We start from the raw sequence: 24,009 nt of genomic DNA, 5'->3' as shown, positions 1-24,009 counted from the left end.
TAAAATGGCTCCAATGAAGGGGGCTGCTAGTAATTACTCAGGTATGACTTCGTCACGTTGAAGGAAGAACCCAGAATCAACATTTTGGCCATCACCTGGAGGCAGTTCTGACTGTTTGAGGAGAGCACACCTTCAGAACCCAGCCACTGAGGTATGGGAAGACCGGTATTCCCAACCTCTGCAGAAGAGCAGCAACCATCACTTTCGGGAACACCCGAAGTGCACTGGTAAGGCTGAAGGAGAGCACTTAGAACTGAAAATGCTTGTAACCCGACTGGAAATGCTTGAAGCCTACCCGAAACCGTAGGCAGCGCCTGTGTGACTGCAGGACAGGGACATGGAAGTAGTGAACCTGCAGATCCAACAACACTATCTCGGTTCCTGGACCCAAGGCAGACAAAACCTGGGCCAGAGTGAGGATTTCAAACTTGTCCTTCAGTGAGAAGTTCAGAAGTTATAGAGGATACAGCAGATGCATATGTCCCTATTCGATACCAAAAAGCAACAGGAATAGCAACCAGTCTGGCTTTCTGATGCTGGTACACTTTCTATGGCTTTCGTTGGCAAAACAGCTTGAACCCTTCAGAGTATGGACAAGTGGTCCTCCTCCAGGTGTTGTGGTGTAGGAGTCATGTCAGGAGGTTTTCAAAGGGCAGGGAGTAATCGTTCTTGACAATTTGGAGCACCAACAGGATGGATGTGATGCTCCTCCACATGGGTAAGTAAAATATGTTGAGATCTACTAGTGGGCAGTCGTGCACTGCTGAGCTGAAATAAACACGTTTTGGTATGCCTCTGCTATTAGGTGTGAGGGGGGGGGGGGGGGGGGGTGGGGTGAGAGCAGAGAGTTTGGGTAGGCCGCTGCCCCTGGGGACCTGTGTGCTGATGATCAGATCCCCTTCCTCTGCCTCGAAAGGCTTTGGAAGCCTGTTACTGTAGAGGTAAGGTTTGATGTTGCACTACTAGAACCCCCTTCCAAAGCCATAAGACAGCACATTGTTGCTTTACTGGCTCCAAAGCACTCCAAAAAGATCTGTGACCTCAAATGGCATGTCCATTAGGATTTGTTTGAGGTCGCTTGTAAAACTTGTGAAGCGAATTGTCAATCTTGTCCCAACTGCTCTACCCAAGCAGTCAGTAATGTCCTGACCCGACTTGCTGGCCCGACTGGATGGAGGACTTCACTGCATCTTGCTCATCCATGATAAGATTGATGTTTGGCCTACTATCATGTGGGACTGTTCGCAAGATGTCCACCACTATGTCCCACACTGCATGCAAACAGCTTTCCGTGAGACAGGTGGTATTTAATGATCTAAGGGCAGAACTAGCCAAGGATAACATCCATTTCGCAAATGCCTTCATGCAGTTCAACGGTCAGGCAGCGTGTTCAGAAATTAATTTGGGTTTATTCAACTGGTGGAGGCCTGCACCACAAAGCTCTCTGGAGTAGGATGCTAGAGGATGAAGGCAGGGTCCTTTGGAACAGCCCAATGCCACCTTCTAACCTGCCTATTGACTGGAGACGAAGATCCTGGCTTTGCCCAAGTGTCCAGCAGTGTGTCCATTAGAGCTTCTTTAAAAGGTAATTTATGCTACAGAGATGGTTCTCCTGGGTAAAGCACCCCTGTCAGGATGCTGGTCTTCACCTCAGCAGTTGGTAGCGAGATGCCGAATAACTCTGCTGATCTCATAACTGTGGCAAAGGAGGCAGACTCCTCTGTAGCAATAGTCTGTGTGGGCGAATGGAGACTAGTGTCAGGGAATGTATCAAGTGCACTGGAGTCCTGCAGGTCAAAGACTGTTCTCATCGTCATAGATTGGTCATCAGCAGGGTTTGGAGTTTCGTATTGATGCAGCAATGCCTCAGAATCAGAAGGGGGATGTGGTCGGGGTAGTTGCGAACCCAGCTGAAGTTGTGGTGGCTCACCCTCAGCTCTCCTTCTGGCGTAAACTCTTGGGGTTGCGGCATCAGGCATGGCGTCATGTCTGGAGTCAGAATGAGTTCCTTGAACAGACTGGAGGGTACCTTGCATTCTTTTGGTCAAAGGCATTCCAGAGCGATCCAGTTGGGTACCAAATACTTTGTCCATGGCCTCATTGAATTTGCAAAGTTTTTGCAGCATTGCCGATGATCCGGGGAGTGGGAGTGCATCGGAAAGAAGACCGGAGATGGTTTTGAGGAGGAACCATGGGCATGGCGCGGAGGTGAACCGTGCATCAACATCTTGAGCTTCTGTGACTTACCGGAGGATCTTGACTTTGTAGATAAACATGCTTGAGAATAGCCTCGGAAATGAGAGAGCATCGACGCTCTTAACTTTGACTTCTTTGGGTTACAATGGTGATTCTTGAGGTAGTTTGGCTTTGCAGTCTCATATGGTATTGGGGTTCATCTTCGTGCACATGTTGCACTACAGCTAATCTTGCTTAGAGCACAGACACCAGAGAGAGGTCTCATGCGGGGTAGGTCCACCAGACGCACCACAGACACCAGTTTGTGGCAGCCCTTTCATTGCTTGCACACTGGAAAGACAGTAGTGATAAGGTCTGACAGGACTGACAGAATTTTGAGGAATCAAACTGAGAAATCTGCAATTAGAAATATCCATCAGAAAAAGCAGCAATGAGAGGTAATTAAAACGGTCTGCTCATGGATACGTCTTTGTGCATATTCCTCATCTTTAAAGTTTTCCATAGCAACTTCATACATGGGGGAATTCGAGAATGTATGGTGTTCAAATTCCTCAAACTAAAGAAATCTGCAGAACTGCCATCCCAAATTTTGCAAAAGAATTGTTCGAAAACATGTGAAGAGATGAGAAAGTGGAGTCTGACAGATTTCCATTACAGTCTCCCTTTGAAAGGCAGATGAAATTGCTTCTTTATCGATAATCAAACGAGCCCTTAAAGCTTCTAGAGGACCCTTCTGCATACAAAAGTGGGAAAATACAGTCCAACAGAGTGTCCCTCAGGTATGTTTTCCACAATTTCAAGGAAAGCTAAAGAGATCAATTTTAACACAGGTGGCAAAGTTGTCTACTTTTGGAACCCAGTGTTTCCAGAATATCCACTTCACAAACATTTGAATGGGACCAACTCATTGATAGCTATTTGTATTATGTTGTACTGTTTTCTCCAGTTAAGTAAGTTACTCATTTGCCAATTTTCTGATTTATTACCCAGAAACCCAGCCTGAGAGTACTGTTTGCTAAATGACTGCAACATGGTCTGTTAGGATAGAAGGGTAAACAGCAGTTTAACCATTTTGAATTTCTTAATCCTCAAAGGTTTTTTCAGGATACGCAGACTGTGCACAACTCTTCTTCTTAGTAGTAGAAATGACTTTAGTAAATGCTCTTTCTGGCTTCATTTTTGCATTCAGGTCTTTCATATGGATGTTGGGAGACTGAGGGACAGGTTCAAGCCACTTGAAAAATAAGGGTACACACATTCAATCATGTGTAGCCCCAACTTGCCAGAATTTCTCTCTGCCCTTTGAAGAATTGCAAAACCTATCATGAAGTGACTAAGACATTTAGAGCTATCCATTCAACTACTTCAAGTCATTTTGCTGCAGTTGGACAGAGAATGAGGATTAAGACTGATCACTGTCCAACTGGGTTTCTACCTCTGTAAATTCATAGGAGCCGGTTGCTTATATTTGTTAACACTCTTTCTGGTGGCTATTCTACCTAATCATAGATTCATCTTTAGAATATTCTAAGGCGCCAGACTGGATTAGGATTTTTTTTATCAATGCTACCAGCAGGCCAGTAGGTTATACCGTAGGACTGCAGTGACTTTACACCAACCCCGCAAGTGACAGAGCAGCAGAGGAGCTTGTAAGCACCACCCTGTGAGCTGATGTCAATTTCTTAATATTTCCCCTTTCTAGGCACTCACTCGGAGCACTTAAAACAAACTGTATGGCACAGTGGGCCAATATCTAACTGGCAACCTAATTATGATGTTCAAGAGTCCATATTACAGAAGTGAGGAATCTAGGGTTAGAGTGTTCACCAGAAAGCTGTCAAAGGTAAGTACCTATCTAAATACGTGGATCGATTCTTGCAACCGTTGATGGCGAGACTGCTCTCGTATGTGAACGATACTGGCCATTTTATATAATAAATAAAAAAAAAATCGAAGGCCTCCCATGCGATCAGGACAGGGAGATGTCCTTGTCTATGGACCTAGAGTCCTTATACACCAACATCCCACAATCTTGAGCACTCGGGGTGATCGAGGAATACCTAGAAGCTGAGGATGGCTGCAATCATATACAGTTTATCGTCCAATGCCTTAACATCATTCTTAGTGAGAACGTCTTCGAATAGGACAGTGCTTTTTACCAGCAAGTGAAGGGAGTCAGTATGGAGGACTGCTTGCGTCCCTAGTGTGGCATGTCTCTATATGGGCCACTTTGAGAATCTTAACATCTATAATGAACTGGCCCCCTTCACGCTTCATAGACTGCATATTTTTCGTCTGGAAGGGTGACCAGGAAACATTGGAAGAATTCATTCTATGGATCAACTCGGCAGACTAATTTGAAATTTACTGCCCACATGAGTAATAACAAATTGGAATTCCTTGATGTTTAGATTGAACATTCAGATTTAAAACTATCGGTCTCACTATTGACTAAGTCCACGGCAAGAAATACACTGCTGCACTACAGCAGTTTTCATCCCAGGTGCCGGAAGAATGGCATTCCATTTAGCCAATTTCTGCGTTTTTGCAGAAATTGTAATACTATCAAAAACTACTTGGCACATGCCGAAACTTTGAAAAATAAGCTAATTCTAAGGGTATACCCTACTAGAATCATTAAAGATGCCTTCAAGAGAGCAAAGTACTACGACCGAGGGATCATGTTTCAATCCAGAAACAAGGAACAGACTGACAGAGTGGTTTGTGTTACCAAACGTTCAAACTATGACCACAAGATAACCAAATAATCAATTCTCAATGACATATCTTGAACCTGGGCCCGCAGCCACAAATTATCCATATGCCTTTGTTTGCCTTCACAAGGAACAAGAACCTTAAAAATAGCCTAGTGAAGGCAAAGAGACGCCATGAAAACCGCTTCATTCAAAAGTCCATTACAGGGAACCTACCGGTCAACGGCAACCATAAATGAGGGACTTGCCAAGCCTGCCCTAACGCCATAGTGAACGACCAGATTCGCATGTATGACCATACAGTATCTCTTAAAGACATGACAAATTGTCAATCAGCCAATATTATCTACACAATCTTTTGTCCCTGCGATTTAGCATACATTGGAGAAACTGGCAGGGAGTGTAGAATCCATTTGGAGAACATAAATCTAACATAAGGCTACGTAAAGTGCTGCCCCCCTAGTGAACCACTGGATCGAGGCCCAACATACAGAGGTTGACCTCCGCTGGACTATATTGGAAAAGATACATGCCCCCAATGGGACAGATGTAAATGCTATACGCAAGAAAAGAGAGGTATATTGGATTTATACCCTTCACACGAAAGAGAAGGGACTCAATGAAAATCTCTCATGGGAGAATGCCATCATCTGACCGATTTATGCGCCTGTGGTGTGGGGCCCCACCCGCATTGGCTTGACCATACCCTTCCTGAATTTTGCCACGGAATGGGGGCTACTCTCTTGCGCCCCCTTTCTGTTCTCATTTATTAATTGAACTTGTCTCTGTTATTTTATATTTGTTTTATTCTATTTTGTAGTCACCATTTGTGGTAATTCTGATATTATGCACGCATAGCCTTATTGTCTCTTAAATAGATTAATTTTGGTCTACCTGCCCCTTGGTAGTACCTTTAACAGTGTTGTCCCCTTCTTAAACTGTACGGATGTGCACTTTCTATAGGAGCCCTTGCCCTTCTACCGGACGTTTAACAAGCCGCGATCCCAGTAGGCGTGGTTTCGCACCCAATTATTCTTCGCAGCCCCCTCTGATAGGCTTGGTATTGCTTCACAAGCGGCTTGGCTGTTCTGGCACGTGACCGGCCCGCGTACTAGAGGGTTGCACTTCCAACAGGTGAGGCTCTGAAGGATTTTGACCCTTTGTGGTTTTTTCAGTAATAAAGCAATTTCCCCTCAGTGCGACAACCCTGCTTTAACGGTTTCTCTTCTCTGCATGTAGACGGAGGTATCGCTGCATGAGCACCCTGCTTTTATCCTTGCATTGTCCATCGGCGGCACCAATTATTCGGAGCCCCACCTGCCTCATTGTCCGCAAGTTTATTTCTCTTAAAAGGTAAAGTTCCCGTTGCCTGTGACTGTGGCCCTTTGAGCCTTTATTTATTTGCGCGACCTCCTGCCTTTCCCTGCCGCCTCATTAGCAGATTGTCGGCAGGCGTTTTTTTACTAAATGATCGTTTGTCTTTTTCTTAACAGACATTATTACATGTTTTGAAAATGCATGGAGGAGTTATCATTTGAATTGTACCCGTCTCCCCAACCAGGCTGTTTTGAACCATTCTGGCTGGGTTTCATTTGTCCATAGCGAGCCCTGTCTGCTGCAGTGGTAAGACCTCGTGTTTGCACTATATCTCTCCACTCGTATTTTCTCTTATTATCTGTGTCGTTATTTTACATCCCTTTGTGTTTCTGTACTTACCTAGGTACCCTCTGGATTGTTTTTTATATACTGTCAATCTCATTATCAGCTTTGATCAGTCCCTCTGGCCAAAAGCCCAGGTTGCCATGTATATATTCTTTTTATCTGCCTTTTAAGTGTGTTCATTTTCCGATCTTGGCTCCACATTCTTTATATTATTTACTGTTTTGTGTCTCTAGTTATAGACATCTTTATAGGAGACACTAAGCACACTGGATTTCACTTTTGTCTATCAGGCCTAAACTTTCATCATCTCTTCATCTTTTATGTACGATCCATGTCTGTTCATTGGGTGACTGCTTCTATGATCACTTCACACACATCAAATCTTTCTTGTGCGCACTGGTCCCTCAAATCTGTTTAGCGTTAACCCAAACTTGAAGCGGAGTCCTTTTGACTAAATGAGCATGCACTGTATTAACCTTTTGTTTACATATCATTCCATTGCACGCATATTTTGTATCCCTCCAATATTTGTTCATTTTAGGTACATCCCACGACCATTTCCTCGGATACACCCACCCTGAGGAAGGTGAGACCTCCATGAAGTCGCACACCGAAACACACGTCTGCGTTGTAAAATCTTTGTGGACCAATAATTAACTCATTACCCAATTTTTGGTTTGCCTTTACTGTTTAATTTTGAAAGTAAACGTTGATGGTACATATGCTATCAGTCGCAAAAAGGATCTGTGTATGTGAAAAATATCATCAATGTTATTATTTCTCTGGTCACTTTGGTCCACCCATGTATGTACTGCCTTTGTTGCTGGGAGTATGGCTGGATTCCTGAGTTTTAGGCCGTATGAGAATGTATGGTTATGAGTGTCGTCATAAATGGTTGAGCGAGTGGGGTGTGGGATGTTATTTATCTCTTTTATTATTGTCTATTTAAAATACTATTATGTTAATTGATTATTAATATATTTTGATATGCTTTGAATCTCTGACTGTGGCATGCCTTTGTCTATAGGCCAGCTTCTTGGGTGTTAATCCATTTGCGACGTATAGCCCCTTTTGATTGATACAGGTAAAGAATTTTTGTATAAGTAGTCAAAGGTAAGTAACTTGCCCTACCACAGATCTTCACCTTCAGGAGAGATACCAGAGGAATACCTCCCAAACGTGGAGGGTCTGATGAAAGGACTCGAATGCGAAGTCTTGCGGAATCGAGCAGTCAAAAAGGATCTTCTGTTAAACTGAACTGTTAAGGCAGTAGTGTTTCATGAATGAATGCACTAACGTTGCAGTTTATCAAAAACACACACTTCCCTAGCCAAGACCATTGCAGCAGCCTTAACCTTGGTGGAATGAGCTTGGAGGCCTTGTAGAATTTTCTTATAAGCCAGCATGTAGCAGTTTTAATGCATTAGAAAAACACTTATTTCCCTAGGCTTGTCTAGCCATTGGAAGAAACTATTGCCTGAGCGAATTCCCTCAAAAGAGCAAATCAAAAAACTATTATCATTGGGTGGCACAGAAAGAGTCTGAAAACATCTCCAGAGGTTCTCTTACTATGAATTTTATACAGTTCAAGCCCAGTCCTCTGAAGATTACCTGGACTGCATAACCATCCCTCTAGACGGAAAGCTAAATGTGCAGTTCAGGACTGGCTCTCTACTCCTTAAGTTGTTTACTATTAAATGAGCTCTCTTACACTTGCCCAAGCTACAAAAAGGGCAAAGAAAGTACTATAGCCCACGTGTTATTCATCTGCTCAGCCTATGCCCAGCCTAGGAGTCGCTGTATTAGGCTGGTTTGCAAAACTCTGGGCCCAAGAAACTGTCTAACAGCTATGAGGATCTGGCAATTTGACCATAGACCCCTATATGTGTTTGCCGTGGAAAATGCTTGGGCCAGATGTGGTTTGTTAGAGGCAAGGCACTAGCAGGTGCTAAGTGACTCTGTGCTATAGTGTTTTGCAGGCATACACTAACCAGTTAGATGTACTTATGTTCTTTAGTGCTATTGTAGGGGTGCTAATGTACCTAGCCACTTTGTAATAATTTTGATGCAGTGTGCTTAAAACGTATTTTGCTACTAATTTTGCACATTATGGTGCTAAAGCCTGTGGTATCTCGTGTCTGTGAACCTTCGGGGAGTTTAATTATTGCTTGGAATGATGTGTTTTAAATTGTTTTATATCAACAGGATCATTTATTGCAATTTATTGAATGTCTGTTTACATTAGTAGTAGTTGCTAAAATGATTCTATGTACCAGTTTTATTAAATGTATTATTTGTAAGCTTATTGTTTGCTTTTATCTTTTGTGATGTTTTTAAGGGTGTACTTTTTTAACGAAATAAACAGATTATAATTAATTTAATGCATTAGACTACCTCAACAGTCCTCTTCTGTTCTGCATAGGCTTTCTCAGTCCCAGTGAACACCCTAAAGAATTGACCATTTTACATGATGATCTGTCGTACCGTCAATGTAAAACCTCAAAAATGTCTTAGGGTCAATCTGATGGCGCGCCTCCACTGCTTTCCAGAGGTGTGGCAGGCCTATAAAGGTAGCCCTGAAAATCCCTAAATCTAGGGATCAAGAACCTAGCCTTTTAAAGACGGATTTTCACAAAACTCCCTGGAGTTGGAAAAGATAATGTCAGAAAGGAAAAGTTTTCTTTCTTGAGTCCCCTCACTCACCAGGGTTTCCCCACGGTGACATGCTTCATCATAGGGGCCATCTCGGTCCTCTACGGGCTGAGGCATGCTACAACTTGCGGAATTACGTAGGAGCACTATAGTGATGGAATATGTGCAGTGCAGACAGTGTAGTGGGGTGGAGTGGGCTAGAAATGATTAAAAATACCTATCTAGTCGGCGACATAGATTTATTCTTGCTCCTAGTCGTTATGGTCTAAAATGGGATAGAACGCTAGGGGTCCTAATTACAATGGGTTAGGTGTATCTAGCATTTAAATCAAGCTCTATGTGAGGACTACACAGGGACCCCCTGTGTTCGCCACTCCTCATTGTTCTGAAATGAGGTGAGATAATACTTAAAATACGCTGCAACAGTAAAGCAAGCGTTAGTACATACGTATTTGGAAATGTCACGTAGTATATTAATGGGGACCGAATTTTGCCCCATGGTCTCAGAGAGTAGTTCATATCCCGAGAATTTGCTCAGAAGATACACATAGGCAGAATCACCTAAACAGGAACCTCCGGACCGCATATTCGTGACGTATGTTATAACGCATGCTTTACTGTTACTTCTGGAGCGTCTAGCTTCTCTTCGAAATCCTCTCTGTGAGGATCGGGGGTTGACAGCTTCAAGGTCATCTTCCTCCTCTTCAGCATTTTCAGCTGCAAGTTTCGCAGGAATTCGGAATTCCTTCAGGGATTTGTGAAACTCCTTTTTTTGGTTGAAGGAGTGCTGCCATTTCCGTTTCCAGGCGTCTTTTCTTCTTCTCCACCTACAGGACCCTTTTGGCATCTGAGGCCGGGGAGATTCTCTTCTTGGATGTGCTAGATTCTGCCTCTGAAGGTGTGGTCTTTCCCCGCGTGGCCTCTCGCTCAGCGCTTGCCTTCATTGATTTCGACGATCTTCCCATGTCAGTATCCCTGGGGTGAGATCTGTTGGTTTCTTTTGGTCGTGGCTGACCCTCGGTCATAGTTTTCTTCGATGCCTGGGCTGCCTTTCGCGCCTTCTTTTCGGGTCTCTTGGTTTCCAACGGGTGAGGGTTTCTTACCTTGTCTTTTTCTCAGTGTCCTTCGTCGCCTTCTGCGTGGTATGCCTCTTCTCGGTGCCCCCTTCGAGGATCACAATGTCAGCCCTCTTGTGTGTCGATTCTGCGGCCACTCCTAGATCGTCCTCCTCGCTTGAGAGGCCAAAGTCCCTTAGCAATGGTTGTTTCTGGCTTTGGAGCATGACTGTGTAATGGTCTTGCCTTTGTTTTCAGCATACCTTGAGTGTCTTCAACACGAATATCGCGCAGGCCTCGCAGTCTTTATCCTTATGATCCCTCTGCAGGCAGAGGTTACAAGCGTTGTGTGGATCGCATTATGCAACCTTGTGGTGGCACTTTGGGCAAAATTTGAAAGGCGTATTTTGCATGGCCCCCACCTCGCCCTCTTTTGATACATGTGCTTTGTTGCTCTTTCGGGGTTCCCCAACAGGGAAAGGTATTGGAGGTCTCTCTCCTTCTCCGGTGTCTTCTCAGTCGATGACTTATGGTTTTGTTACTCAAATTCCTTGATTCTTTCAGGGATTCCGTCCAGAACTTCGGAGTGTCTCTCTATACTTCCAGACCCAATGGCGGAAAAAAGAATCAGAAGATGGCTACCACGTGCAGGAACTTCCTGGGTGCCGTCTAGGGTCACACATGGGATGGACCTAGCACCAAATGGCAGTAGACAACACCCCCCAGAGAAAAAAAAACAAAGACCATTACAGACCCAGCCACTAGATGGCGGAATAATGCATAGCATGTGAATTCAAAAAAGGATTCATACTGCAAAACTAGCTTCTGGAAAGTTTGGATCATGACTATCTTGTTGGTCGCTATTTGCTGGGGGGCAGAAAATGGCACTGGAAATTCAGGGTGTGCCATGATCAGCTTGGAGTCATAAAACAACGGACGCTTTGAGTGATGTGCTTGTGATTTCTTGCCAGACTTCGAGTGGCCAGATAGGAATGAGTGCCACTTGGGTCTTGCGCATATGCCACATTTATGACTTCAAAATACTGAAAGGCTGAGTGGGAACTGAAATTCACATGTGACTGACCTCAGGACCACTATACAGAAAGACCCAGACTTAGGGCACAACCTTGGTTTCAACTACAACCTCTTACTATGCTCTGCAATGTTAAGTTTCACCACTCGCAACTCGATTGTCTTTGGGCACATTACAGCATGCTTAGGGGATGATCTGGAGTCATGATGAAATAGGTACATGTTGTGTGGATCCGCGAAAGACATTTGTTTTCTGCAGTCACAGCACTGGGTTGAATTCTGTTGTTTTCAGCGAAGGCTTATTTCCCTGTACATTGTGATATTGATTGAAGTAATTGGAAAGTTGGGAGCAGAGCTTTGAATCCATGTCAAAGGGGATGGAAAGAAAGAAAATGACTTCAGTCCACAGGGTCTTATATTCAGGGGAGCGCCATCACTTTTGGGGTGACAGTAATTAATAGCGGAACCATACGGGGCTACCTGCCAGAGCACGGGGAGCATTGCTGAAAAAAGTAGCAAATGCAGTTTGGGGCCTGGTGATAATCTAACAGTGAAGCATCTGCAGTTAGAGGTATCCATTAGAAAAGCAATTATTATCTCATATGTTGAGATATCTGGTGGACTCGTCCTTATCTGTTAAACCAAAGGTATTTGGTGGTTCAATTGATATACAGTGGATGCCAGTCTTCTGGTAGCTCTACTCAGCCTAAGTTTTTATGAGGTGCTATCAGATTCATCATTGAATAATTTACCAGTGTCAAAAGGTATGTCAATAAGAAGGACCTGAACAGCCCTAGAAGACCCAGTGGAGTAAATTCATGCTTGAGTTTTTAATATTACTGCCATGGCAGACACCCGTTTACTGTGTTTATTGTAACCGAAGGCACTCTAATGTCCCAATTTGCTGTACAATATTACCTTTTTAAAATGGGGCAAACATGCCACCTGTTCTTCAACATTTGAGAGACTACATTCACTATTTCACAAGCAAGTTTGGTCTGTTGGTCTAAGTGTCAAAATTCTAGGCATTAATAGGGTGCATTTTATTTAGTTTATCTTCTTAGACTCAGGGCACAGGGCTATTGTAGGTTCTGAATTTGCTATAGGCACTTATATTTCTATAACACGTAGTGATATGGATGTGGCGCAAAAATTATGACTAGCACCACAAAGCTGTCTTGCGGCCTTAAATGTTATTCAAAAGGAGCTTAGGCACGCTCGGGCTAATTTCTATGCCCAAAAAATCGTGATATTCCAAAAATTTGCCCAGGGACCACTTCAAGATTATAAAATCTAGAGCCTCTTTAGATCATTGCAATTAGATTGCACAAGCTTTTTCTGAAAAGATTACCACAATTTAGTCGTCATTCCCAGAGAGCGCAAGGTCCTTCAGAAGGACGAGCCGGGTCTGTTCTCCCGAAGATGCTTCAGATACGCTCCTCTATTTGAGACAAATTTCAGAGGATGAAACCAACACTCATGCTGAAAGACAAATCAGGATCCGCGCTAGATCCAGTGCCCAGTCTATTTTAAAACAGGGAAGGAAAGTTAATGCACCAGTACTGACAGAGCTACTAAACATATCTCTCTACTCTGGAATAGTTCCCAAAGAGTGGCAACATGCTATGGTAAACTCCATTATTAAAAAAGCCTAGTCTTGATCCATCAATGCCGGAAAATCTCAGACCCTTCTCGCTTTTGCCTTTCTTTGCAAAAATTGCTGCGAAATGAGTGAATCAACAACTTATGCAGTTCAGGGAGGACATGAATTTCCTTCACGAGACACAGTAGGGTTTTAGACCCTCCTTTAGCAAAGTAGGCTCTGCTATTTGCAACTGAGCAAATCTGCAAAACAGCAGATTAGGGCCACAATCCTGCCTTGATTGTGCTCGAAATGAGCGCCGCCTTTGACACGATCTCTCATGGCCTACTATTCGATAGGCTATATCATGCAGGGATAGGAGGCTCTGCTCTGGGCTGGCATGCCAATTTTTTAGAGGACCGTACCTTCCAAGTCTCTCTCCAATCGTTTGCTTCTTCCACTCAACAACTGAAACAGGGCGTACCTCAAGGATCAGCTTTGAGCCCGACCCAGTTCAACCTCTACATGTGGCCGCTTGTGGGCCTGGTGGTAAAACATGGACTGCAGACTGTGTCATATGCTGATGAGACACAGCTGATCATTACCTTTGCCCAGGACAACTGCCATGCAGCAGAGGACTTCAGGCTATGCCTAACCGACCAGGCTAATTGGATGACAAATAGCTGCCTTAAACTAAATGCCAGTAAAACTGACATTTTAGTTATAGGCAAACAACCATTCATTTGGTCCGCGAGCTGGTGGCCCAGTGAGCTGGGATTTCCCCCAACTACAAACCGCAATGTAAAAAACCTGGGAGTTTGTCTTGACTCTATTCTATCCCTCACGGACCAAATATCCACCCTCACAAGATCTTGTTTCGAGATCCTAAAAAGGATCAGAAAGATCCTCGGTCTGATCAGTGACTGTGCAAAAAAGACAGCAGTCCAGGCCCTTGTGACTTCTAGACTAGATTATTGTAACATCCTGTATTTAGGGGCATGTAGGACGAGTCAGACGCAGGCTACAAAGAGTAGCAGCTTGTATGCTGCTAAATATCCCTAAATTTGCCCCCACGGGTCAGGCCTTGGAAATTCTCCATGGGGTACCCGTGGAGGAAAGCCGTATGCTATGCTCATTAAATATTATGGGGCATATGCCCACAATTCCTGCGTCCGACAATCCAACCTTCCCATCCGGGGCGCTGTCTGAGATCAGCCGGCACAGGATTGGTTAAGGTCTCCTCATACAACAGAAAACACTTGGGCGGCGCATTCTTAAGGTTTTTGGCAGCCGAACCGCGGAACTCTCTCCTGTTAGATCTCAGATTAGAGCAATCTGAATTGACCTTCCGTAAACACCTCAAATCCTGGCTATTTAAGAAGCAACTCAATCAACAGTAGGCTTGTCCTGCTGTCCAGTATCTCTCACTCTGGCTCAGTCATAATAATAATATGAGGAATTTTGGGTTATTCAGAGTTGGTTTATGTTTTCTACATACACCCTGATTTTATGGGCAACTCTAAGCTGGGCAAACTATTCACCCAGTTAACTAGCTTGCTTTAGGGTACAGAATCGACCACTTTGCTGCTTTCATGTGGTAAAAGGTTATCCGCTTCTTGGTCACTAGTCTTTATCAACACACCACGAAGATTTCAGGTATCCTAAGATTGTGACCTAAAAAAGCATATTAAAAAAAAAAAAAAAGTAGGAGGAGCTATGCTAGCAAACAAGATGGCCGCATACGCTCCCGGCTCCGCCGACCTCCGCCAGCAGCTCGTATATCCTGCGAATTATCCTGTTCTCACACCGGACTCCAGTGTACACGAGGGGTAACTGACTCTGAAGGTGCAATCCCGAACTTTTTAACTCATCGGGTGACGAAGATACGCCGTGTTTCATTCTCGGCCTAACTCAGCATGGAAGCCGGGGCCTCGATTTCCAACCCATCGGGGCTGGAGTTGAACAACATCGGCTGTGGACTTTGGGTTTCGTCCGGTCTCCCGAACGGAGACACACTTTGCTTGTTTTTAACGGCGATTTAGTATCCTGTTTACACCGAAGACGCTGCACCGTGACTCTTCGGTTGCTGCGGCCCTGTATCCGACACCCAGAGACACTGTAAGCCTCCCGGGGGGGACGGACAGGAGCCCTGACCAGCGGCGAAGGTGTAGAAATCGTGTGGTGAGGGCGCCCATTGTTGATGTCTGCTCCGGTTGTGCCTGCTACCCCGGAGTAGTTTGCCTCCGGGGTTCATATCCTGCTCTGTTGCTTCGCGAGAGGAGATGGAGGGGACAGAAGGCACACCACCGCTGTATGCCGTAATGGCGGCCATTGGAGCACTCCAGTCACACATCATCGCCAAATATCAGGCACTGACGGCAACAGTGGACAATCTCTGCCGGAGACCGGACGGCGACTTTTCGGCATCATCTCAGCCAGCTGTACTACCCATGGAACATTGTATTTTCAACTTTGAGGACCCTGTGCGGAAGCCGGATTCAGTGTGCGCTGCTGATCCCTACAGGACAGATCGTGCGCCCGTGAACATGGTTAGCCTCCCCTGCTTGAGCCATATCGCGCTAAACATCGCTATGGACAACCTTGAGTGCCTCAACAAGGTCACCAGTGACTATCTGAGAGTTTCATTATCCTACCATGCTTTTTCTCGCTTGTTCTGTGGATATCGTAAACTTTTATCCTTTCTTCGATTTGCTCGTACTGACTTGAACTTTTATGAAAGCCCTGCTTCTCTCACTGTTGTTGTGATCTGGGTTATAAGTGCTCTAGTGAAGAATCGTACCGGCCAGGGTTAACTTGTGTTTTTTTAGGGTTCGGCAAAATAATTTAATTTGCTGCTGGGATTGTGACCTGTAATGTACGGAAGTCGGGTGGGTGTGTATCATGCTTCCCCGGATTGATTGTATATTTCGCTGCATTCTACTTTGACCGTGTTTCGGGGTGGTCGCATCTGGTGGGGGGTAAGGGAGTCTGGGAGTGGGTTTTCATCTCTCCTCCTCCGCTTCTCCTTTCTTTTAGGGATGTTTCTGGGCGACAGGCACGCTGCTAGTGGCTTAGGCCGTAGCCATTGCAGGGGTGCAGGGTGGGGGGCTTGGGGGGGTTGTTATTTTGCCTTTGTTTTGTTCTATGGCCCCTTTTTCTTTCTTTCTTTCTTTTTAGGGTTTCATCTGGGCGACAGGCACGCTGCTAGTGGGGTAGGCCGTAGCCATTGCAGGGGTGCAGGGTTTGTTATTTTTCCTTTGTTTTGTTCTATGGCAAAAAATGAAACCTTATGAATATCCTTCGATCTTTAGTATTTTCAATGCACCGTATATCCTTTACCGCTGCCGGACCTCAGCAGGGTTGCCGGCTGAAGAGCTGTGTTATTGGAACGTCTGATACGCATCGCTTACCTGTGGTGACCGGCCCCTGTGATTGTAGGGCTACTTCTGTAATTTTTGCTGAAAGATATAATAAAGGTTTTTAAAAAAAAGTTAAAAAAACATTCTTCAATGGTTCTTGATTCTCAGGAAAATATGCATACTAGCTACTCTTAGCAGTGAAATGTATCAGTTAGAGAAGAATAGAATGGCTAAACTATGATATGACAATGCTGGCATTACAGCTGTCAACCGTGGGGACAAGTTGCCACAACTACATTCAGTGTATGCTTTCTGAATTTTAATGAATACCTCCGTCATTGTATCAACTCTGATGTCAAAGGAGAACGAACAGTAGGTGGCAACTTTGTTAAGTAGGTCTCAGACTAGGTTTGAAGCTAGTACCTTAGAAGAAGGAACCCCAGGCACTAGCACTACAGAAAGAGTAGCCAACGTTCAATGAGGGAGCATCAGAGGTTCACAGTTTGCAGTATTAGTCAAAGATCATAATAGCTTTTCTGAAAGTCTGAAGTGGGTCAAAAGTTGCTCTGGACTTCCCACTTTTATTTCTAGCTTTTAGATAACTAAAATTGGTACTGAAGAAGAATTATGTAGGGCCCTCTACTTCATATTCAGTGTTTCTCCTGACTAAGCTGTGGTAATGGAAAGTTTATCTTATGTTTAAGTTTATGGTACTCATTGTTCAGTATTTCTACCAGAGGGGACAACCACCGCCCCCCACCCCTGAAAAGGAGTAGGGTAAGCTTATAGCTGATCCTTTCTAATGGAAGCCATAAAAAGCAGTCCTTATTTTAGAAAATAATTGTATGGTGCAAAATCTCACACAAACCATAGAAACAGTGGTCATGGTCCACTGTAGACCTGATACAGACTTTTGCCATCTGTATTTACCACTTCCATCAAAAGAAGATGATTCAGGATTATCCCAGGATTATCCCAAAACGCAAACAAAATCCCAATTAAAACAGGTGATGTCTCTGTGGCTCTAACATGTGATTTCATCATCGTAAGGGCAAAGTTGTACTATTGAGATAGGGCCTGCTGCCTGGAGATGCACTGCGAGGAATTAGAGTGAAAAGCAGAATACATTAGAACCCCAAAATCAGTGAATAAACCACCACCTGCCTCATAAATATCCATTACTAGAGGAGATAGAATGAAGCATGTTTAAACAAGTAAAAAATTAAAAATCTCAAAGTGGGACACTACCATTTGTTTGGAGACTACGGTCTACACTGTCTGAAGGTCAAATCCAGTAAAAGTATCTGGATTGTGGTTTTATTCAGAGCTCTCATTAGACCATCACACTGCATTGGTAAAACATAAAATTACCCATCATTCCATGCTACTGAGAAAGATACTCCTGCAGCTAAATCTTCCTCACTGCATTAAGCTAACTAAAGTGGAGCAACCTGAGATACAGTATTATAAATTGCCTTTTGCAGGGCACACGCAACAAGAGGCCCAGAGAATAAAGTCTGTACCATGTGGTGGAAGATCAGCTCTGGAATGCTCTGTGTCCAAAACTGAAGAGCTCACGCAACCTGGCAATGTTCAAGAAATGTTTCAAAACAAGTTTAGTTAAATAGGCCTTTGCAATCAACTTGATTAACTCTGTGGTTTTGCCCCATAGCCCATTCCAGGATGGGGCATAGCCCCATGACGCATAATTCTAGCTGTACATTGGAAAGTTCTTCCTGTATGTGCCGATCCTTTCAGTCTTTGGAGACTGCTTTATCCACATAATGGTGGAACTCTTTTTGAACTATTACATATTCATCTCTACCAGCAATATGAAGTGTCAGTTTTTAAAAGCCTGTGTGTTACAAAACAATTACATAAATCCACTATAAAAATAAGGAAATGACCAGAGCTCCTGCTATCATTCAGGATGCATACCATGTAAACTACACAACTGATACATGGTTAACCACTGGGTACAGATGCCTTGCTGTGGGTAATGTTCTGTATGCCTATCTGATACCATAGCCATTGATTATCAGGAAGCCTTCAAATGTGTTTGGCCTGGCGAATTCTCGACTACTAAATAACAGTACCTCACATAGTATTAAGTTGCTCATGAGCATGCTGGTATGCAAAGATATTGCCCATTTCGTTTTGCTGAACTATAAAAAAGAAGTACTAAACAAAAAGCAAAAGAAATAGAGCAGTAAATTGAAAGTGGACAGGAGGAACATGCAGACGCTATTAGACCCAAAATGCAAGTTCACAGCATGGTATCTTGCTGAAAAAAGTGTCACAGGAAAAACAAATTCTCTTAGAAACAACTGTAGTCTCCCACCCTTAAAATAAGCTAGGATTTGTAAAGACCTTTAAGAAAGAAAGACTTGGCTGCGGAAAAGTACAACATGTGAGATGCCTGCTTGACACAAGGATGCATGCGAAAGGCACACTGGTATTGCCACAAGATTGCACAAAGGTATAAAGAGATGTTAAGTGAAGAGAGTAGAATTTCAGAGGTTGGGAGTCTGAGCACATCATCTTCCACACTATGCAGCATTAAATTAGTTTAGACGAACAATCTATCAATAGCCCAGAAAATCAAAGTCTACATTGTTGATGTGATAGATGTAGGATATATTCTTAACAATTAAAATTCCAAACTTTCTTACCGAATTATCTTGATCTTCAGAAAAATCAATAAGCTCCTCTTCGCATGCTTTATTACTTTCTGTGGTTTCATCACTATAGCTTTGCCTGATAGAATCCAAGGCATCTGTTAAAAAAGGTATATAATGTAAATGTTATGGGTTTTTCAATAACATTTCTGCCACATTAATACTGCTTCAAGCAATGAAACGGAGCAAGGAAAATGCTACTTACCAGTATGCATCTGTTCTTGGCATGTTGAGCTTCAGATTCTTACACTCTGCATTAGATCGCCACCTGGTGTTGGGCTCAGATGATTGCATGTTGTTGTCTTGGAAGAAGTCTTTGTAGTCACGAGATATAGGTGACTCCTCCCTTGGACGATAGTACGCATGGGCAGCGGCTCCATCCTTAGATTGTTTTTCGCCATGATGGGAAATGATGGAGTTTGTAGAAAGAAGAAAGGATGTCCATGCGTGTATATCTAATTAAGATCAAACTGGAACAGATACAGGCCCCAGGGAGGCGGGAGGGGGCGTAAGAATCTGCAGCTCTACATGCCAAGAACAGATGCATACTGGTAAGTAGCATTGTTTCCGTTTGAGGCATATGAGCTGCAGATCTTACAATGTGCATAGATTGTACAGCAGTGTCTCCCCTTAGCGGTGGTCACCTGTATCTGTTGCAGTAGTTTGAAAGAGGATTTTGAGGACAGCTTGGCCTACTGCAGCTTGCTGCTTAGCTTGCACATCAACACAATAGTTTTTAGTGAAGGTGTGTGTTGTAGACCATGTTGCTGCCTTGCAAATGTCTTCTAGGGGAATGTTCCCTAAGAAAGCCATTGAGGCTCCTAGTTTGTGTGTGGAGTGCGCCCTAGGAGGAACTGTTAACCCCTTCGATGCTCATGACGAGCTCAGCTCGTCATGAGGCACAGTGGAGCTGTGCTGATGACGAGCTGAACTCGTCATGAACAATGGGATTTCCAATAAGTCAGCACCGGAGCTAAATATCTCTAGTAGCGATGGTAATAATGTACATTTTGCTTTTTGATAGCATGTTTGTATACATTTTACAATCCACCTTGCAATTCCAGCTTTAGAGATGGAGTTGCCTTTATGTGATGGAGAAAAAGCTACAAACAATTGCTTTGTTTTGCGAAAAGATTTGGTCCTATCTATATAATAGAGTTGAGCTCTTAACGTCTAGTGTGTGTAGAGCTCTTTCTGCTACAGAGTCTGGGTTTTGGAAAAACACTGGTAACTCTACAGATTGGTTTAAATTAAACAGAGTAATGACTTTTGGAAGGAATTTGGGATTTGTTCTGAGAACCACTTTATTACGGTGTAATTGTAAAAATGGTTCTTGTATAGTGAAAGCTTGAATCTCACTTACTCTCCTAAGAAAGGTAATAGCTATGTGAGGAATTGCAGTTCACATTTGTGTAGAGGTTCAAAAGGTGATGCCATGAGGCTTGTAAGAACAATGTTTAGGTTTCACACTGGAGAGGGTGGTGCTTTAATAGCAGGCACTCTAAATAGAGACAGATGTTGTCTATTTTGTAAATATGCTGCAATTGCTGCCAGATGTAGGCGTATAGATGAATATGCCAAATTACATCTTTGTAAATGTAGAAGGTAACCAATGATATTTTGGATGGAAGCATCTAGGGGATCAATTTGGTTATTGTTGAAGTAAATGGCAAATCCTTTCCATTTAGCAGCTTAGCAAGCTCTAGTAGTAGGTCTCCTGGCTGCTTTAATGATATTCATACAGTCTGGTGGTAGGTTAAGATAAACCAAACTAAGACTTCAGGAACCAGATCGCCAGATTCAGTTGACTTGGGTCTGGATGTCTGATGTCTCCACGGTTCTGCGTTAGCAGGGATGGTGTCAGACGTAGCTTTTGGTGTGGAACTAGGGATAGTTCTAGCAGAGTTGTATACCACGGTTAGCGTGCCCATGTGGGAGCTACTAAAATCAGTTTGAGCAACTGTTGTCTTAGCTTGCGCACTATTGGTGGTATTAGTGGTAGTGGCGGAAAAGCGTACACAAATCTGCCTGACCAGTTCATCCATATCGCATTGCCCTTGGACAGCGGGTGTGGAAACCTGGCGGCGAAGGTTGGGCATTTTGCGTTTGTGTGTGGCGAACAGATCTATGTCTGGATAGCCCCACTTGTGAAAGAATGGTTGCAGAACTTGCAGATGTAGTTCCCATTTGTGAATTTGTTGTGTCTGTCGACTTAACAGATCTGCTATCGGATTGTGAACTTCAGGAAGGTGTTCTCCTAACAGATATATGTTTCGTGGAATGGCCCATCTCCAAATGTTCTGTGCAAGCTGGGACAGTTGTAAAGAGTGTGTCCCCCCCCCCCCCCCCCTGTTTTTGTATATAGTACATAGCTGTCATGCTGTCCGTCCGGATTAAGACAGCTTAGTTTTGTACTTGTACTTGGAATGTTTTGAGTGCTAAGAATATTGCTAGCAGCTCTAGGTGACTGATATGGAACGCTTTTTGTTGATTGGTCCATTGCCCTTGAGTTGTATGATGTATGACATGGGCTCCCCATCCTGTGAGAAATGAGTCTACTGTAAGTACAATTTGTGGAATAGGTTCGAGGAACGGTTGCCCTTTTGTCAAGTTTTTGGTGTTCCACCACTGCAGAGAGCGATGTGTGCGGCGATCTACCTACACCAGGTCTGTTAGTTGTCCTTGAGCCTGATTCCACTGTTGTGCTAGATATTGCTGTAACGGGCGCATTTGCAGCCTTGCATATGGTACAATGAAGATGCAAGATACTGTCATGCCTATTAGTCTCATGAACACTCTGGCTGGGAGAGAGTGTTGATGTTGGAACTTTGTGACTAAGGTTTGAATGCTCTGTATCCTTGCTGGACTGGGATACGCTAGAGCTGTCGACATGTTTATTGTAGCCCCTAAATATTGATGTACATAAGAGGGCAGTAGGTACAACTTGATGTAGTTGATGGTGAACCCTAAGTCGTGCAATGTTTGAATTGTTTGATGTGTGTGTTGGACACACTGATTGAATGACTTGGCTTTTATGAGCTGAACGTCTAGATAAGGGAAGACATGCATCTGTTGTCTTTTGAGATGTGCTTCTACTACTGCTAGGCACTTTATGAACAATCTTGGTACAGTTGTTACCCCGAATGGAAGGACTTTGAATTGGTTATACTATGCCGACAAGCAGCAAGGATTTTTGCTGCCACCGTACAGGAGGAGTACGGAGGACCGGACTTGACTTTGGTGATATTAATTTGATGATCCTCCTGATTTATCACGAGTTCTGAAGATATTACAATTTGAGAGTTATAACATTTATGAGGACGAGAAGGAAACACTCTATAATTTGGGGTCTAAGTCCTCAGTCTGTTTCAAAGACGAATATTGTGTTGATACAGGAGTATTAAGCTACCTCAGTTATTTGAAATCCACTTCGTGACAATATATAACGAGGAGATATTATTGAAAGCGTTGGAATCTATATACCGAATACTGAACACGTACTTATGGTAAAATTTTGATAATTTTTCCTGGTAATCAAGACGAAGGAGTTATATATCCAGGAAATTCTATTTATTTTGAGCCCTGAAGAAGTCTATGTATGATATAAATACACGACGAAACACGTGTTGGCTGATGTACCATCCATGTACAGAGACTGATGTATAGAACTTATGTTACTTTGGAATAAACCCTTGAAGACTTGCAGATACTTCTACGTCTGGAGAACGGACTTGATTTTTTCATGATATTAAGTGGACTGCCAGCTATTTAATTTCTTTTTGCAACTCTAATTTGGTTGAAACCGTCCTTTAGTTACTCATTAGTGTGCTCAGAGAATGTTATGAGACTTTGAATTGGTAGTGCTTTCCTTCCAGTACAAACCTTAGATATTTCCTGAGAGAAGGATGTTTAAGAAGGTGGAAGTAGGCATCTTTTAGATCTAGTGTTGTAAGGAAGTCGCCTTGTTGCAGCAATGGGAGCACTTGTTGTAAAGTGATCATATGAAAATGATCTGAGTGTATATAGTGATTGAGGGGCCTGAGGTCAAGAATTGGTATTAGTGTCCCATCCTTTTTGGGTATTAGAAAATACAGCAAGTAAACCCCTGTTCCTTGATGTAAAGTGACTATATCGATTGCGTTCTTATGAAGAAGTGATAGGACTTCTTGTTTTTAGCAGCGTAAGATGTTCTGCAGACATTGGACGCTGCCTGGGTGGTATGTGTGGAGGGGTAGCTGTAAGTTCGAGGCAGTAGCCATACTGGATAACTTGTCTTACCCTTTTTAGGAAAATTGGGGCCCCTGCCTTAAAGGATAAACCCTAGCAAGGTATAGTATTTTTTTGTAAAGAGTGAACTGAACACACCGGGTTACGTGTACTTGTACTTTATGAGTAAACTAGACATGTGTATTTAGATAAATCACTTTCCACCAATTGGCATCTGATATGTGTTTTTATTTTTATTTTTGATATTTGTTATTTTTTTCAACTCTTATCTCATTTCAGTTTTTTATAAACACATTTTTGTTATTTTTTTGGTACAATTTTTTTTTTACATATAATACATTACAGTAATTTCACATTAAATAATCCTTAAAATATCTTCACAGTTTATAACTTAATTCCTTAAACGCAGAATATAATTCCTTCAACGCGTTTCGGCCGTTCGCCTTCCTCAGGAATTCTGCATTGTTCTTTTCTACATCAACAGTGGCTACAATGATGAAAAATAATACTTTAGTATTTGGTCTTATACAATATATTATTCATTCTCAATGTCTAGCTAGTTACTTCTGTTACTTTATCTCTGTCAATGATTTTATCTATCAGATATTGTTGTGAATTCCCCCATGTGATAGGCCGGCCCTGCCTTGCTGGGTGCTGTCGTATCTACACTTGCATACCTTTATTTATAAACGCTGTACATTTATCTACATCTTTCACATTTTTCTCAAACTACTATATACAATATATATACCAATTCCTAGAATATTCAATGACTAGTTTACATTCAGACATACGAAAATGGTCTTTTGCTTGCAGATGGAAGCTTCACATAAGTAAAGGTGGCTTAATATA

At 43.1% G+C, this 24,009-nt stretch overlaps 1 protein-coding gene across 3 annotated transcripts in view; it reads right to left on the bottom strand.

Moving 5' to 3' along the window:
- Window positions 1-24,009, bottom strand: part of SENP6 (SUMO specific peptidase 6) — a 586,019-nt gene that overhangs the window by 143,141 nt on the left and 418,869 nt on the right. For all 3 annotated transcript variants that reach the window (XM_086926520.1, XM_086926518.1, XM_086926519.1), the window contains one exon: window positions 18,925-19,028. In XM_086926520.1, coding sequence (XP_086782646.1) covers window positions 18,925-19,028 — 104 coding nt within the window. The remainder of the gene's footprint in view (window positions 1-18,924; window positions 19,029-24,009) is intronic.

The sequence above is a fragment of the Lissotriton vulgaris genome, chromosome 6 (assembly GCF_964263255.1).
Source record: "Lissotriton vulgaris chromosome 6, aLisVul1.2, whole genome shotgun sequence".
Lineage (NCBI taxonomy): Eukaryota > Metazoa > Chordata > Amphibia > Caudata > Salamandridae > Lissotriton > Lissotriton vulgaris.
The sequence above is the reverse complement of the archived record's forward strand: the minus strand, read 5'-3'. Positions and strand labels throughout refer to the sequence as shown.